General features: G+C 40.6%; 1 protein-coding gene across 1 annotated transcript in view; it reads left to right on the top strand.

The window, feature by feature from the left end:
- Window positions 1-18,243, top strand: part of LOC110987527 (oxysterol-binding protein 1-like) — a 172,475-nt gene that overhangs the window by 9,791 nt on the left and 144,441 nt on the right. The window contains exon 2 of the mRNA XM_087141460.1: window positions 12,598-12,806. Within this exon, the coding sequence (XP_086997586.1) occupies window positions 12,598-12,806 (209 nt within the window). The remainder of the gene's footprint in view (window positions 1-12,597; window positions 12,807-18,243) is intronic.

The raw sequence follows: 18,243 nt of genomic DNA, 5'->3' as shown, positions 1-18,243 counted from the left end.
TGCCACGTTTAAAGGCGGCATCACGCTGCATTATCAACCTGCGTATCTGGTTGGTTAACCAAGGTTTGTCCCCCATTCGTCGCTTAACTACAACAGGTTGGAAATGTTGCATGTACTGATCGTTGACAATTTGCTGAAAGCTGTTTACCATGTCGTTTGGATCATTAATTGCCTTGAAGACAGACCAGTCCATTTGAGTTGCCCACTGACCGAAGGCGCGAATAGATGACTCCCGAAATGGTCGAATGATAGTTCTTAATGATTTCTTGGGCGCAATGGCATTTCTGGGGTGATATGTGATGACTGAGTGATCACTGGTTGAGACATGTGCAGATATAACAGGATCATGATAGTCAGTGGCAAGATCAGTCAGAATCTTATCAAGGGTCGCACTGCCTCTAGTGGTTTGGCTGACAACTTGCGATAATAGGGTATGCTGCTCCAGAAGGCCTGTGTCGAGGTTATTGAAATCTCCCAGGATAAACAAACAGGATTCCTCTGCACTCGAGCGTATGTTGTCAACCGTAGCAATAATGTGATCATTGAGGTCAACCTTATACGGTGATCTTGGTGGTGAGTAAAGAACACAGACATAGATGACTCTTGCTAGATGCACAGTCCTTGATGGTTGAAGACGAACCCACAAAACTTCAAGCATGAATGTCTTCACGAATATAAATGACAACACCCCCACCAACACGATTTACACGATCACGATGGAACTGCCGGAATGATGGAAGCTGACATGTAGAGGCAGGATTCGTAGAAGAAAACCAAGTTTCCGTGACCACAATAAAATGGATGTTACTGTGCTGGGAGATGAGCGTAGCTTCAAAGTCGTCAAACTTGTTGCACAGTGACCGTGCATTAAACAACATGAGGGAGGGTAGACACGGTTTGAGTGAAAACAATCGCATGTTGATTAACACTGATCCATCAACCCGACGAGACTTGACAGACGAATCCTTTGGTCTCGTCTTTTGCACAATCGGTATTTGTCGATCGAGAGTGGAAGTTAGAGTTACATGCCGTTGATTTGCCAACTTCACATGGTTGCCCGATCTTTTGCCCCTAAACCGCAGGATGCCATTTGCTTTCAAAGTCTGGAGTTGATGCTGGTAGATAAGACAAGCTGGCACACTCCGAAGGGCAAAAAGTTGATGGCGAGAATACTTAATGCAACTCTCGTTTAAGTGATTCGAGTTTGATACATGAGTTTCAACATTGTAGGGACCAGGATTTACGGAGACATCCATAAATATAGTGATGTCAAGTGGGGGATCAAAGCCAGGAATCAAAAAACACATATGTCCATGCTTGGCCCATTTAGTGATGGGGATCCTAGTTGGATAAAAACCAGACGGAGATAGGCTTGATCGCCTCCCGGTCAAGCCTGCAGGCTTACTTACAGTTACAGTTACAGCCCATGCAGACATGAGCAGCAAAATCACGATCAGCGTCAATGTAGAGTTCCGATACAGAGTAGCCATCGTTGAAACACGTACGTAAGTGTACTACAATGTACAGTCATGTACACTGTACACCGTATGTACCATGCAGTTCACTTAATTTGAGTTCAGAAATCCTGACGAAAATTTAGCAGAACGTCAGAAACATCTCAGCAGAAACACAGAAATCCAGACAGCAAAGACATCAAAAAGTCGGATTTGGTGCTGATAAGCAACGGATGGACACAACAAGACGTGATAAAAACGGATTAAAAAACACGAGAATAACAGAACTAAAAAAATCCAACCGGAAGTGGACAAACAAGGAGATGTTGCCCAGTCTGCTCCTCTCCACATTGGCAGGTGGTGTCATCATTCTCACTGTACCCTCGCTTTGCTAGGTTGGATCTGCAATGTCTAACAGCACTTCTTAGTCGGTTGCAGCAAGACCAGAAAGGCCATGCCTCGCTGGCACCCAGAAAGTAAAGTTTCCTCAGGGTTGATAGTAGACACTGTATGCGGTGCGTTGGTAAGACGTTCAGTCCACAGGGATACACGCTGCTTGTAAGGGCTTTTGTTTAGTGCCTCCACAGAGTGCATGAAACTGTGCCTGGATTTCAGCCTCTTCCTTGTTGGTATATAATTGAAAAGAGGATGGCGAGGGTCATTTTCCTGCTCCAGGTTTTCCTTCTGAGATGCGACAGTCCTACGGATACCAGGAGGTGCAATCCCACTCAGTAGGTAAAGGTCCTCAACCTTTGTGGGCTTTAGGCAGCCAGTAATAACCCGACATGCAGAATTCAGAACAGGGTCAATCTTGGTGGCATGAGCTGATCTATTCCAAACAGGTGATGCATACATGTACTCTGCAGTAGAGTAGCATAAAGCCAGTGCTGTTGTACGTACTGTCTCAGCATCAGCACCCCACTTTCTTATGGTCAGCTTCCTGAGGATACTATTCCTAGATCCCACTTTTGCCTTAGTTTTAGTGATGTGATCCTTGAATGTGAGGGACCTGTCAAGTGTTACCCCTAGGTACGGTAGACTGGCTTGGTGATGTGTTGCAGCCATTTTCCATACCAGCTAATCTGTAGTTGGCGGTTGGCTTCCCTGTTTTTAAGATGAAAGGCAGTGATTTTTGTTTTGTCTGGGTTGGCTCTAAGATGATTGGTGGCATATTACACAGGTCCAGGGCATTGGTAAGGGAATCCTCTACTCAGTAGTAACATATATGTACACGATAAAGTGGAAAGTGCTACTTTTTAAAAAAAGTGATATTAAGTCATTTTATGCAACATCGTCATTTAGTGTCAAATGGAAGCTAGTACCAATCCTTGATATGTATATCGTAAAACAATTTTTATCAATACCATTTAGCCCTACTGAATTCTATACTATTTAAATACCAACTCATCTTTCGGTTATAAATCTGAAGGTGCTAATTTATATTTTACATGTACCGGTACATGATCATAGTCACTCTTTTAGAAGTTTTGAAAAATGACATGCGGAGTTGATTTTAGTCCATTTTATGAAGAATATGCTGTGTACATGTACTGTCCGGAATGGGCCGATACTTCAAGCAGCGACACCCCAGCTGTGAAAATAAATGCTTCTATTCGTACACTCACATTCCAGCTGGAGTTCTAGTACATGCGGCAGATTTTACATGCACAGTCACCTGACTTTCTCTTTCTCAGTGCTTCAGTTCTGACTCTCAAAAATTTTGATGAATAAATTAATTAACTCACGCTTTTGGTTGAAAGAAACAATGAAAATCAGAGAAAAATACTGGTTGCCACATGTCCATCGCGCATTCTTTTGTTTGGGTGGGGTGTGGTAGGAACCAGTGCAGCATTGCTATGATGCATTGAGCTTTGCAGATGTGTTCTCACAAATGTGACAGCTAAAGGCAATGGGAATTTGTTAAAATTACGGAATTAGATTTTAAAGTATTTCTTAAAGTTTATTGTTTCTAACTTTAAGATGAAAAAGGGTCTGCGGAAAACTTAGGGTTGGTCAGGAAACCGGGAGCAAAAGTATTGTTTTGGAGCATTACAGTTAATATTGGCATTTAGCCTCCGTGCCCTTTTAAAATTTATCTGGCCTTGGTGCCCTCCCAACTGGCCATGATGCCCTCTTTAATTTTGCTTAATTCAAGGACTAAGTGTCCTTGCCCTAAAATTGCCAAATTTAAGGCCTGCATGAGGAAGAGAAATCAGGAGAAAAGTGCAACTTTCTTATCTTACGTCTGTCAATGTATTTGCACAGTCAACCCTGTACACGCACATCACGGACTGTACATGTGTGACTTTGGTTGTTCTCATCAAAACTCTTACTCCCTAATCTGCTTATTCGTCCAATCAGAGATCAGGTTTCCAGTGAAACTTTTTAGTAGCCAATTAGACACTCTACCAAGCAGGTTTGACAATGTGGTCGTGTGGATGCCTACATGCACACTCTGGCTATTATCTTCAGTACGCTCACACCTTTACCTAAGCCCGTACCCTAATTGTGCTGTTAGTGTCACCGTGCTGAGTCCAACGACAGCCAACGTTTTTTAAAGTGAGAAGCCTGCTAAGGCCAACAGTGCCCACCAGTGTATATTGAGTTCAGCAGAGTACTTTACTGATTATACAAGTCTGCAAGTTTGCATTGCCTGCCAGGCCCAACATCTGCTATCTGTAATCTGTTACACAGGATTGAATCCTGCTGAACCAGGGCTACAAAAAGCAACAGTGCAAGTGTTTAGTTTATTCAAATGTATACAGTTATTATATAATTCTATGCAACTCATGAATTTCTTTCATGAAGAGCACATTACAATCCTACATTACCACAAACAATTGATTTGGAATAAAATGCATTGTATGCCAGTAGTGGAGACCCCCAGCAGCTACGTAGATAACAAAGATTGATGTCTGTAATGCTGAACACAACATAAAACAGTTCTGACTTGAATATAAACAGTGCCACCCTGCTGCCCTCAGCAATACCCGATAGTGTTTTGTACTGATGCACATACAGTGTACATGTAGCTGAACCCAACAGAATACTACAACTTGAAAAGCCTGTTGGGCTTTGTTGGGTTTAGCATGGTTAGGATTAAGCGGCTCATCTCGATCAATCATAGATCAGCTTTCTAATGAGGCTTTTAAGTTACCAATCAGACACTCTACCAAGAACGTTTCACATTATTGCCTTGTTTATTTTCAGTGGATGCATGCTTGCACGGTCTGTGTCGATGTCAATGTTTTTACCCCATAATTTCCCTCAAAAATCAAAACCCTGCCCTTTGTCTTCAAAATAACCCAGCAGTTCTGCTAAATACATGTACATGTACATGTCATGTCACTATCATCTAGTTGGTGAGTCTGAAAGCTTATTTAATGCCTTGTCCGCACTGGACTTTATTTTCCGAGGATGTTATTGAGCCGATGGGAACATGAAAAATGGGCAAATTTTACCACCATCCGCACTTGGACTTTTGACACAGGGATTTTTACCGAGACGCGTGGGATAAGTAACCGAGCTGTCACTATAATGGCACATGAGGGCGCTTTGCATGACCTTTCGTGTTCACCCTTTAACCCAAGCACCTTTTACAAACTTCCGGTCGTGACAGTTCTTCCAATGATACATTGGTGGCCCCAATTGAACTTCCGATTGTTTCAGTAATAATATCTGCCATCATTCGAGAGCACGAAATCATCGCACAGCAACCAGAATTGAGCTTCGTGGTTTGTACGTGTATGTACGTCATGTTGACGCTTGTAACACACATGTGCGGGGTTCGTGTGAGCCTGACCTTGCCAGTAAACCAGATGTACACTTCCCTGAGCCGTTTTTACTGACTCGCACTGTCCGCACTGGACTTTCTGTCTTGGGAAATGTGTCTCGGGAATTCTTCCTGGCCAGAAGTTGGCCGGTAAAAATTCCCATGCGGCTCGGGAAAAGTAACTGAGGGAAATCTTCCGGATACGTCCGCACTGGACTTAAAATGGGCAACGTATCCATTGCCTCGGTAAGTTTGCCCCCAAAAAGTCCAGTGCGAACAGGGCTTGAAATCTAATTCTTCCTGAAAGGGGTCCTGAAATTGACTGTCCCAGGCTAGCTAATGTCTGTGACCTATACATATGTAGGCCTAGTTAACATCAGTTGTCCCTGATTTTGCATGTCTGTTGTCGAATCTGATGTGCATTTCCATGCAAATGTACATGTTAAAAACTGACCCATTTTTTTCCTGCAGAGTTTCTTAATTTCTATGGTTTTTAGGATGGATTATTGACTAAAGCTTTATATAGATTATAGATTAATTATAGAATTTTCAACTGCTACAATGTACATACATGTATATTTGATTACCTGTGTGGTAATGAAAGTTTCAAAATGGACTAAAATGCAGTGAGAGTCACCGTGGAAATGCCCTGATTGGTTTTCACAGTTAGTGGCAAAATAAGTGTGATAAGGGACCTGGTGATTATACGGTCCAAATAACCAGGACTACCGGTAGCTACGAATCGCCCCTCACCTTGTAACATTTGTACATGGTTGGTGATGGTAGTCATGGAACCTTAAGCCTTGTGTCCCATTATGCGAATTGATTTCACTCAAAATAGCGGAAAGAGCTACATATACACGGACATCACTCGACGCCCTGTGCACAAACCTCGTCAGACTGGTTTGAAAAATTCTAAGTATGTTCTAAACTCTACAGTACTTTCCATACTTAATTTGATATTTTGGGACATTTTATCACTTTCTCATAGTTGATACACATGTAGCACATTAGGCAGTAGAGGTGCACATCAGAACTCAGAGACTCCCTTTATTCGTAGTCCCAGTAAGTCCATGGACATGTAGGAATCGTCCCCTTTAGAATTTGGACATGGTTGGGTGATAGTAAAGTCTGAGAACCCTTCATAGGCCTTCCCTTCCATTAATCAATTTCACCCAAATTCCTCAGAATTCACCGTAGGATTCAGTGGCAATTAGAGATTCCAATGATGGTTGTAAAGTTGAGAGAAATTTCCCATTTAAATCAGAACTGCTCTTGTCATCAAGCTGAAAGTCGCCATCTTTTTCATGTAGTGATTCAAATTGTATGCTAATTAACCCCTTCGCACCGGGAGACGGTAAGAGCCGCCGTAAAAATTGAGATCCTCAGCCCACTTTTCAGCTATTTCTTTCAGCCCATGCTCGAGCGAACACAGTGAAAGAAGGCATACCCTCTCTCTTGTATATATGTTAATTGGCCTTTGTGTGTAGCCCAGAAATGAAAAGAATTTGCATCATAATGACCAGCTTTGCAATAGTCCCCACTGTGAAAAGAGGCAACGGGAATGTGGAAGTGTGAGTAGAGCCGCATGCCACCGAACAATGAGCCTTTCCACTGTGTAATTCAAAACGTGCAGAGCACGCAGAACCAAGAATTTGCAGTTTGGCAGGTGGCCTTCGTGGCCACGCGAGGCTGGATTTCTTGGAGTCAGCTTTCAGAAAAAAATTCCCATCGTCAAGGGGTTAACAGGACAAATATCAACAATGTTACGTCATGCCGGCCAAACAGACCATTAATAATTGGTACATGTGTAAGGACACAATACTGGCTAACAAAAATGGGACACATAGGTAAAAATTCAATCTAGTGAAAGGTGTTTAATTTACTTTTAAATTATGACAATGGACCACCCTCTATCAGAAAATAGCAATGGGAAGATAATCGGCCCAAGAAATTTTCTTCCATGCAGTGCTTTCTGTAGAGGGGGGCCTCATAAGTTAACGTTGGTTACGGTGTCCACTTTGCAGTCAACCATGCAATAATAAAAGTCAAAGAAAAACAATGTGGAGTTGTATTGTTGTGGTTAAGCTTTTCCTCCTTTCTGAAAGTCATCTTTTAAAAATGTTAATTGTTACTAATTTTACGATATCTTAATAAGGTGGACACCGTAACTAACGTTAACAAGTGTACTTTTTCACACACAACAATTTTAAATGATTTGCAGTTTGATGACTTGAGGAAAACAGCTGGTTGCGAAGCTTGCAAGTACTTCAAAGAGGACATTATCATTGACAACCAAAGAACAGATACCCTCAATTTCAAAGATCTTTGTCCTGTAGTTTAACGTTAGTTACAAAAATGACACGGACACCAAAAATTTCGAATCAAAGCTAACATTTCATGTGCCAAGTTTATTATGACTTGCTTTACTGGAGCCCTCAAGGCAGTTGCCTCACCTTCAGAAAATTGCCTATGTTACTATGTGCACGTGTTAATACATGCACATGCTTTTTCATTTCTTGGGAGCATCTCTGTGATCTACATATCTGATAAGCCACTTCAGCCTATTTTTAGATGCCCTATATGCATGCAAGAAGGTTGCACATGAGCTTCACAGAAGTTGAAATCTTTGACATTGTGAACTTAAGTACATGTATGTATATTTAAATGTGCACCATTTCCAACATTAAACAATTCTGAGGAACAAGTAAATTGAGTCAATGACTATTTTATTTTTCATTCTAATCTTGTTTCTTAAAAACTGTATTTCATTGTGGAGGCTATACACTGACGATCCCATCTGAAGAACATGGCACATCTCATTAAATGAATTTCATTGAATTTATTCAGTTTGTGCCACCTGGGTGACGCATCTTTGCTGAAAAACTGATGAACTTTTGACTACAGACCTTAGACAAACCTCTGATGACATACTTAGACAAAACTACTTTTGGCAATAAACGTTTAAAAATACTTATTAGCATAGACACTGTATAGTGCATTAATTTTACCTACTTCTTTGCTGTCCAAGTGAAAGTAACGCAAAGATGGATCTGGAATAAGTGAACTTGGATTAACAACACACAGAATGAATTTCCTGTTAACGGTCAGATCTTTTTCCCAAACAAAACTTTGCTTATTTTTATTTGGACGATCCATGCAGTATATAACTGCCAGTTAATCACTAATGATGCGCTTGATGGCACCTGGATACCATGCATCCTCAAATGCGACGACAACTATATCCCCTGCAGTGAGCTGGCGATCGGCAGGCTCTTGTGGGGTCCTGAAATTACAGAAATGGCAACAGGAATGGTTGAAATCGAATAATCTTTGATTTAATTACTACTAAAGCTTCTTTCACAAGGACATGTGAATCTACAGACATATAATCTTATCCAACCATTGAATCTTTTTCTCCTTTCTGGCTTCTGAAATAAGATAGAAGAAAAATAAAATTTAAATAGAACAATTTTTAACATAACCGGCAGTGGCTTGATTTGTAGAAACATAAAAAAAAAACTCTAACAAGACCCCAGGGGTTCCACAAAGGCAAGTTCCCCTATCTGTGTAAACATCACTTGCCTACGTGTTACATCAACTTCGCTCCATTTACTTTTAATTCACTGCGAACTCGCCCCCATACTATTGGATGACAAATGGGGCGAATTTTAATACGAATGGGGCGAAGTCGAAAGTGCCGGTGTGTAACGAACGTGAAACACTGATGATTTCGTCACGTAATTGTCAAGCACCCTCTAGCGACAGGTTAGAAATTCTGAAAAATGAATTTGGAATAGATGTCTGTGGCAAAGTTTGTCCGAATTGCCTGAAAATTGATGTGGATGATGATCTTTACCCTGTTAACATTTATGTGAAATTTAGGGCTGATAACATCATCATACTGGAAGCTACGGGAGAAACAAAGTCCTTTTATTCTTCAAAATTTGCTAAAAATCAACCGTAACAGATTTAACCGTGAATTGTCCCTGAAATGATAGCTGACGCATTGAAGTCTACTGCATCAAGTGCACTTGAAAATCCCTTTCGCACTGTGCATTGGTTCCTGCATGCAAGGACGTGCAATACATGTATCTGCCTGTAACATGGGCAGCGCATAGTGCGTTGGGCATCGTATTCAGGAGTTGGCAAATTTCCAAGCACATGGCACTGAGAGCAGACTGCATTGTATGGAACGCCAAAAGGGACAAATGTTTAAAATCTCTAATCTGTGCCTTTTCCACGATAACAATAATGTTTTGTGTTATATTTTGTATTGTACATGTCTGATTGGGTTGAAACCTTGCAGATAGTTAGGAAAAGAAGGTTTATACATGTGTAAATAGGATGTGATGACAATGCCATCAGCAGACGAGTCAAGTGACATTAAAGGTGCATCCTTTAAAGTACTACGGTATATCTCCTGAACTGCATGTCGGATTGGGTCGAAAGTAATGTCAAAGACTGGTGCACTCGTACATCTCAGTGACTTTGTCTTGGAAGCATACATGTACATGTATGTAGTGCATCAACCCTGGGGCTGTCAAAATAAAATTGTCACCGTGACGTCATCAGGGGTCACGTGTCATGAGATTAAAGTTGCAGTTTTCTCTATAGGGTTTGTTTATATACACATATTTTCACTTTTACAGATCTTTCCAGTGGTTCGCGTGGGAATTACTGTGAGAATTTAAGACAAATCAGAGGAAGTTTTCTTTTACAAATACATGTAGTTTCACCAATTAATTTTTTTTCCAAACTGATAAGGCTGAAAAATGAAAACTCTGAAACAGCTCTGTGGTTGTTCAGAACCACGTCCTTCTAGTTTCTCTTAAAGCTGTATTTATCAATTGAGATACAAAATAACAATGAGTGGAGAAAAATCAGTACTGTACCTACATGTATGCCAGATTTCTCTGGTTGTCCGTGAACAACTATTTGTGGAAATTCTTGTTGTTTTGAAATAGTATTTGGTTGTCCCGTGTGCCTGGGCAACAAATTCAGTGAGGACTGTGCACTGTTGAAGAGTCTAGTTACTGTTGGCATTGACATGGAACAGAATCAGTTATGGCTATAGAGGTCCAAATCAGTATTGCAAATTTTTTTCTGTTGCAAATTATAACGATGACACCTGCACATGATCCTCAAATTGGAATTTACTGCAATCGCATGCAGATTCATGTGTGCTTGGGGCAAGAAGCGCAGGGTTCTCCCCACGTACAAACTTGCGTATCGGGCCCAATACGCAATTATTTCTGCCCAATACGCAAAAAACAGGCTGATACCCATTTTTTCATCCCTGATACGCACAATATAATTATGACTGTATAGCTCAGAGTTTTCTTACATAATGCAGATTGCATGTCCGGAAAATCTACATGAAAAAAGAGTTTATTTCTGCATTTTTCCATGTACTGTACATGCATTGTGCACCACGCATTGGCGGCCACACTGTACTGCACACCATACATGTACATCGGCACTGAACGTTCCTCGTGGCCGGTGTTGCATGAAATCTGAACTTCCGTCATGGGCGTCATACGTGCACCCGGGCGCAGGTGTGCTTTCTCTGTGCCGTACGCTCAATACGCTGGGGCTGCATTTACGAAGGTTACAGTTTTATACTACACCATTCACAGAACTTACAACGTCGATCCCACACACAAATTTTTCTTTTCATGGCCGCAGCCTTAGCCCTGTGTAAGAGTATTAATGGCATCTACGATGGGGACGATATTTCTCATTGCACAAGATCTTTTTTTAAGCCAATAACTTCAGCAGTCCGCGCTGAGGGAAACCCAAATGAAGCAGCCACCTGCAGCGGGTATTCTGTCTTGCCAATATACAAGAAAAGCCTTGTTATTTATTTTATATTAAGACCAAATCGTTTTATATTTTTATGACATTTGTTTAATCCCTTAAGCTAATATTTTTGCCAAACAACTGAATGGAGCTCATGGTTTCAGGTCTGATCAGCAAAACGGAGAGGTTGAAACATGTATTACAACTGAATTAAAACTGAATAAACGGGTGTTTACATGTATATCGTTGATTAAACAGCCACTACATGTTGTTGCATGTCTGAAACTTGAAATGACTCCTTTTGTACCTACAGGTTTAATTAGTTGTCCAGAAAGGAAAACTGGTCATTTGTTAAAATACCAATATCCAAAATTAAAAAAATACATTGAATTTGTTATGTTTTTTCCTTAGAAAATGTACTTGAAAAACCCAGGAAATGCTCTAAAATGCAGCTGAGAGCATCTAAAGTCCCAAAATTTTCGGGGCCCTTGGGTGGGGTCTGAACCCCATGCCATGGCTTCGCAGAATGTTGGTAAACCACCATGGAAATCCCCCACAGTTTTGAAAAATCCTGGGAAGAACCCTGAAGCTCTGTGTATATAATACAAGACCAATTTCTGTTTGAATGTGTAGTTTTTGTGGTTCTCTTCTTTGCAAGTGAGGGTGTGCTTCAGCGCGGAACAGATAGAGACTGATCAAAAGACATCAAAGTACTTTGTGACTACAATGTACATGCTTTTTCCCCAAGATGAGCCACTTTTGCAGTAGACAAAACATTTGGTTAGCAGCCATGCGTCGTAAGTTAGGAAAAAGACAGACTTATTACACGTAAAATACCCGTGAATTTGTGCCATGTAGTTGCAGATCCAGCATTGGGTGCTGGTTCCACGTTTTCCCTCACTTACTGCCCTTTATGTCAAGCTTTGAAGACTTGCTTACTTTGTGTGGCTTTGTGGTCTTTGCACAACAGTGGTGATTATACTGTACTTGTACATCAGGTCACATGGGTCAGTGAGAGCACTTTTTGCTACATTTAAGTAATTATTATGCAAGTGATGAATTTTAGAAATGCAGTGGTGAGAATAATTTCATGAGGTGACAGATTGAATGTTGGAATATTCAATCTGTCATGGAATGAAATTATTCCACCCCTTGTATTTTTTTATGTGAAGCATCTTTTATTTGTTTTATACAATGTTTGAATAAATTCCTTTTGTGTGCAAGTCACCGTGTTGCTCTCTCAGTCTGGCTGAAATGATAAAAATCTAGACAAGAAATCTCATTTTAAATTCATGCACATGTATCTCGTTTAACAGCATAGTTAAAGTTGTTGCACTATATTAGAAGCATTTGCAATATTGACAAGTTCAGAAATTTGTTCATCTGATAAAAGAACTCCTTGTGCCTTCCATATTTATCATTGGCCATCTTACAGAATTTTTTCTTTCTGGTACAATTTTGCGTACTTGTAAAGTCACAATATCAGTGCGAGGCCATGCAAATGTACACATACTTTTTCAGTGAATATGCATATTCATTTACTTCTTTCAATTTGATTGTGTTTTTCAGAAATCAAGCAGAAATGGCCCATACTTGTCGTGGCACAATTAATCTATCAGGTGCCTGCATTGATACAGAGGATTCCTGCAACTTTGTCATTTCCAGTGGCACTCAAACCTTCCATCTTAAAGCCAGCTCTGAGGTAGAGAGACAGCGATGGGTAACATCTCTGGAATTAGCCAAGGCCAGAACCATACAAATGATGGAAGAAGATTCAGGTGAGAGGCTGTTACATGTACATGTACATGTACAACCAGAACCCCCCCATCTCAAAATTGTTGTGTTTTCTAGAAATGTATCACCAGAGCTACCGTAGATACACCTGTACAAGTATTTTAACACACTACACCGGTACTTGCTTTGCACATTTGTATGGGTACTAGTGGCATAAATTAGCATGCATACAGATACGGCCAGAGTAAAGGTTTACACGATACACGATATTGCGTGCTTGCGTGTATAGGGAGTGGAAGATACGCTCTTTATAACGTGTGTGCAAGAACGCAATACACGCAGTTGCGGTTAGCCCGGATAGACATCTAAGCCCCAACCAACTCGAGCCAATTAAAGTCAACCACAATCCCCCCGTGTGTCGCCGAACATGATACACGAATAAGCAGTCGGCAAACTGGTGTCAAATTCACATATTTATCAGCTCATATTCAGCGCGATACACGAAGAAACATGCAATGCCTCACAGACAATATTTCAGAGTCTTGTGTGGGAACAAAATTGTCCGTGATCGAAGCAAAGATTCAACAACTCCCAACGGAAAGGATCGTCAGTAGCAGCCCAGCGGCTGGATGAACCCCCACACATTTATTGCAATTATTATTTGACAGGTAAAATTTAACAAAGCTATTTCCGTTGAAGTAGTCACTTCACGAAAACAAAAGCTAACAGAATGTTTCCATAAAATATAAATTTGTACGAGAAAAAGAATATACCCAATCCCAAAGTATGATTTTGCAAACATTTTTAAATAGTTATTTTTCCTAGCTGCATGATCACGCAAACGGATTTTTAGCAGAAAACAAAGCCGTAATTTCTTTGAATTTATTGAAACCATTTCATGCTCGGCGGATTTAATGCAACACGTGGAGTTGGTTGTCGTCACTGAAATCGTGAAACAATTTTTTTTCATTGGACAGGTAACCAACCACCTGATCAACCCTGTGGCTTCGATCGCCGAAAAATACTTTCTTTATGCAACCGACCCTGTCTTCATTTTCCTTAAAAAAATACGATAACCTTCAAAATTGTGTGAATAAGGACATAATTTCTCACCAAAATTGTTTCTTACCCAACTGACCTAACCTGGCGATAAACGACCAAGCGGTCGGCAAACTTATTTATCAGCCCATATTCAGTGCAATCCACGAAAACACACACAGCCTAAAAGGAAGTGTTTATGTGTCCTGTGTGAGACTGAGAACAAACATCTGTAAAACTGTCAGTGATCAAAGCAAATGAATTGACAACTATTTGCGTTGGAAGTATCCACTTCACGGAAAGCTGACAGAATGCTTCTGTAAAATATAAACTTGTATGAGAACAAATATCATATCCCCAACTACATATCTGTAAATGCAAACATCTTCAAGTACAGTTATACAATTTTTGGTGGACATAATGCGACACGTAATTTGATTGTCCGATGTCAATATCAGTGTGAACAAGTTTATCCACTGGGGATAGACAAGCAGCCAACAACCCTCTGGCCTACGTTGAGAAAAAAACATTCAGTGCTGCTGATTCTTCCTTGAAATTCCTGGAAGAAATGTTAAAACTACAGATTTCTGGAGACAAGGAAGCAATTGTTCACTCGTGTTTTTCCCCGATTGACCTCACCGAACGCGAAACACAAGCACGCGATGTTGAATTAACTTTATTTATCGGCCCTGGTCCTGTGATCCAGCACGTACATGAGAAAACCCAGCAGAAAATACATCAGTGATCTCAAGTAAGTACCCATCGAGGTTCGAGGACTCGCGAGTCCCTCGAGAAAATGAGTTTCCCTTGAAGAATTTTCATCGAGCGAGATCGGGCAAGCCGCGAGCAAGATCGGGCGTGGTCGGGCGTGTGTCGAGTTTTATCGTGTGCTGCAGCCAGACGCCGATTTACTCGAGCGTTAAATGTGACCTCCACAGAAAATTGTGTCTCCACCCGATTGAAGCAGGGTGTCGTAGCCCGATTACAAACACTGCTATAGGATGACGGCGGCAGACTAATTCGTATCATAGAGCTATCATTTAGGACAACCTGTTCGTACTTGACAATTTCTTGTTAATTATTTCGTAAGATTGAGAATATGTACATGTACGTAAATTAATGTGAGGAGGTTTTCAAAATCCAAGTAGCAAAATTAATACGGTATTTTTGGTGAGAAACAAAATCTGCAATGTCGCCGTGTGTCAAGTCAAGTGAATAAGCATGTCCATTGTGCAAGGATCACTCAAACGAAGGCACATGAGAATTGGCTACTCAAACTCCGTTATTATTGCTGCTTCTTTTTGTGTGTCCTCCTTATTGTAAATATTTCGACTTTTGTTTTTTCTTTTCGATTTTGTTTGTAACTTGGGGGTGTGGGGGTTATTTTAAGAAAGAATTTGCAAGTCGGAAGTCAGGCTAATTTTTTTCAACGACAATTATTTTGAGCTTTGGAGACAGCTGTCCTGATTAGCCAACGTTAGTATGTCCGAAGACATTTTTGTGTAATTTCTTTAAAACCGAGACGTTGTTTCCTTATAATTTGATGGAGTTTGCATTTACAAATTGGCAGGACCATTTTTTAAATTCATTTTTAATGCAAGTAAACGTGTGACCCGGTACATCGTAATCAGGAATAGTCCGCTGAGGCCGTTTTATGTAATGGCTGAGTAAAGTGAGGATGTGGGTAAATGTTGAAAAAACCGATATGGCAGTTTCTGCATGATTGGAAGTAACGGTATTTATGAAAGGTTTACCGTCAACACACTTGTAATGTGTACCATTTGTCCGAGTTTTGGATACTGTGGTTAATGACCAATTGGGTAGCTGTAAGTTTAAACGTCACAGTTGCCTCGCCAATACCGTTGCTCAGCAAACATGAGAAACCTGCCACGTGATGCCCACGATTTTAATACTGGGCGTTCGTGTCGTTCAGCTGGCCAATCACCTAGCCCACCGTGTTACCAGGTACACGTATTGGGCATTAACTGGCCTCAATGGTCGCGCACCGTGCCCATGCTTTTTTCTTGGCAGCGAGCCATCTGCCCATCTACGGCTTTTTGCAATGGTCGCCTAGTGACACCCTAAAAATACAATGCAATTCACCGATCGAATGGCTCATTGGGTCAGCTTCGTTCAATCCACTATGCACTTGTAATATGTACATTAGTTTACTGGTTCACCTTCCCCAATACTTGGCTTCCAGAATCAGTTCACGTGTACTACTGTCTACATGTACATGTAGAGTAACCGTTGAATCATGCGCCAAGCACATCATGATCATAGGTACATCAACCACATCCAAAAGGTTTTCCTCGATCAACCGTCAACAAAAAATCAAAAGGCCTATTTGCTGAATAAAAAAATGGGAAAAATTTATCTGTCAATCATAAGAAATCAATAGGCTTATTCGCTAAATCAAAAAAAAACATTTGTAGGGGTGATTGACGACTAGAAATATTAAATCTAAAAAATAAGGACACAAAACGAAACTTTAGTATTTAAACATATGAAAAGTAAATTTTTGCAAAATCAAAGGATTTGGTTCGACAATTTCAAAAGCAATAAAGGGATAAGATGATCAATAATAAATCAATGAAAATTAAAACTAAGGATGATACATAAACTTATGATTAACTTCAAAAGAAAACAATTATTCAAATAATAACCATTACTCAATCAATTAATTTTACGTTCGTGAAAGTTAATCATCAAATATATCTGGAAATACATGCAAAATTATTATTTAATTTTTTTGTCATAATTCCACATTTTAAACAATTTATTTAAAAACAGGTTTATAATTCCCATTGGTGTGTGGGGGACATGGTGCAATTAACTTGAACCCCATGACGAATTCTAGAGTACGGCTCTCAATAGCCCCCCCCCGCGCTTAAACACTAAATGCCCCGCTGATGGACTCCCTATACAATGCACAGTCCTGCAAAATGAAGGACCGTGCTGATCCAGGCAAGATGGATCGGGTGGGATCTCATGATGAAGATCTGGCAGGATCAGGAAAGGAAAGTCTTGCAGTTGATCCAGTTCAGGTGAGGATCGTAGAATTCTTTGAGAAAAAATCAAACATGTTATGGAGTTAATCGTAAAAAACAAATCACTTCAGAAAATTCATTTGATGCGTGAGATTGCTGAAAGGAATTGATATTCTGTAATGCACTTAGACGTTGGGTTTTGTTGCACCACAAAGTCGTCATTGGCACATTGGATAGGCTGTCATCCTGTGCTGGAAGAGATTTCTCGTCGGCGACACCGGCAGGCCCAGCACACGTCCCATCACCTTTTAACTCGCGTACTCAACAGTTTGGTTTCGCTCGTGGCCGCTGGTGCATATACATGTACATATACAGCCACATGCGCAGGGCCAGGGGAACGACTCCAGCGCGGCCGCAATTGTATCTACAATTGCTCAATTGCCACGACCCCTGACCCTAGTCTTTTTCCAGACATTTGCTACAGTTTTTGCATTCTGCGCACATATGGTTGTGTACACCAAGGGATATATAATACCACCTGTTTCAGGAGAGTAATATTTCATTTTTTAAATTGCTTTGACATCTGTCGCGACTTGCTGATAGATTACATAAATACATTAAACCCACAATCACATCAAATATTAATATACGAATTATTGCATGACGTATGTAAACAAAAGTTAGATTTGAAAATAAGCAAAACGCTAACCTGAACACAGAGACTACAGACAACCACAAAATTTAAGGCATGAAACAGAACAAAAGGGCGGATAAGCTGACCTACCGGATTTAGAACTGAAAAGAAATATGCCTTCATTTCGGAACAAAAAAATCGGAAATCGGGCAAGAAATGAAACTTCATTGGAACTTTGTAGCTTTCGACAAGCATTGTCATTAAAACTAAACTTTATCAAGTCCTCGAAATTACCAATTTTTTTGTGGTCAGGAAGAGTAGCCTTGCTGGTGAACCACGCAGCAGTTCTTTTGGTTTTATAGTTACCAAATATCTAGTTACATGATAAACATTATGGATTACACAACGGGCAAAAAAGAACAGACCCAATACGATTTGTGAGGTGTGAACGGTACTTACGGTACATTTACGAGTCCATGCAGTCTCTCGACTGTTTTCACTATCTCCAACTTCCGAGTAGAGCCAATGTATAAAACGCCAACCAACAAAATCATGACCGCCTTGTCGCCCGAGCCTGAAGCTCTGCGCCGCTGGCACGCGTGGCTGGCCGCGGTGCGGTTGGCGGCGGCCCGAACTTCGCTGCAACGTTAACTGATTGATTTCATTCTTCAAATGTTGCAATGTAAGTCACTCAGATTATGAGCCACTGGGACATTTTTGGCGTGGGGATCAATGTATGAGCCGTTGCTTATCTTACGAAAATTACGGTATTTAGAAAAAATATTTGTAAAAACACATACCACAAAGGAGCAAACTCAC

The sequence above is a fragment of the Acanthaster planci genome, linkage group LG09, assembly GCF_054643075.1.
Source record: "Acanthaster planci isolate LZ-2023a linkage group LG09, COTS_SCS, whole genome shotgun sequence".
NCBI classification, from domain to species: domain Eukaryota; kingdom Metazoa; phylum Echinodermata; class Asteroidea; order Valvatida; family Acanthasteridae; genus Acanthaster; species Acanthaster planci.
Note: the sequence above shows the minus strand (reverse complement) of the source record. Positions and strands in the feature narration are given on the sequence as shown.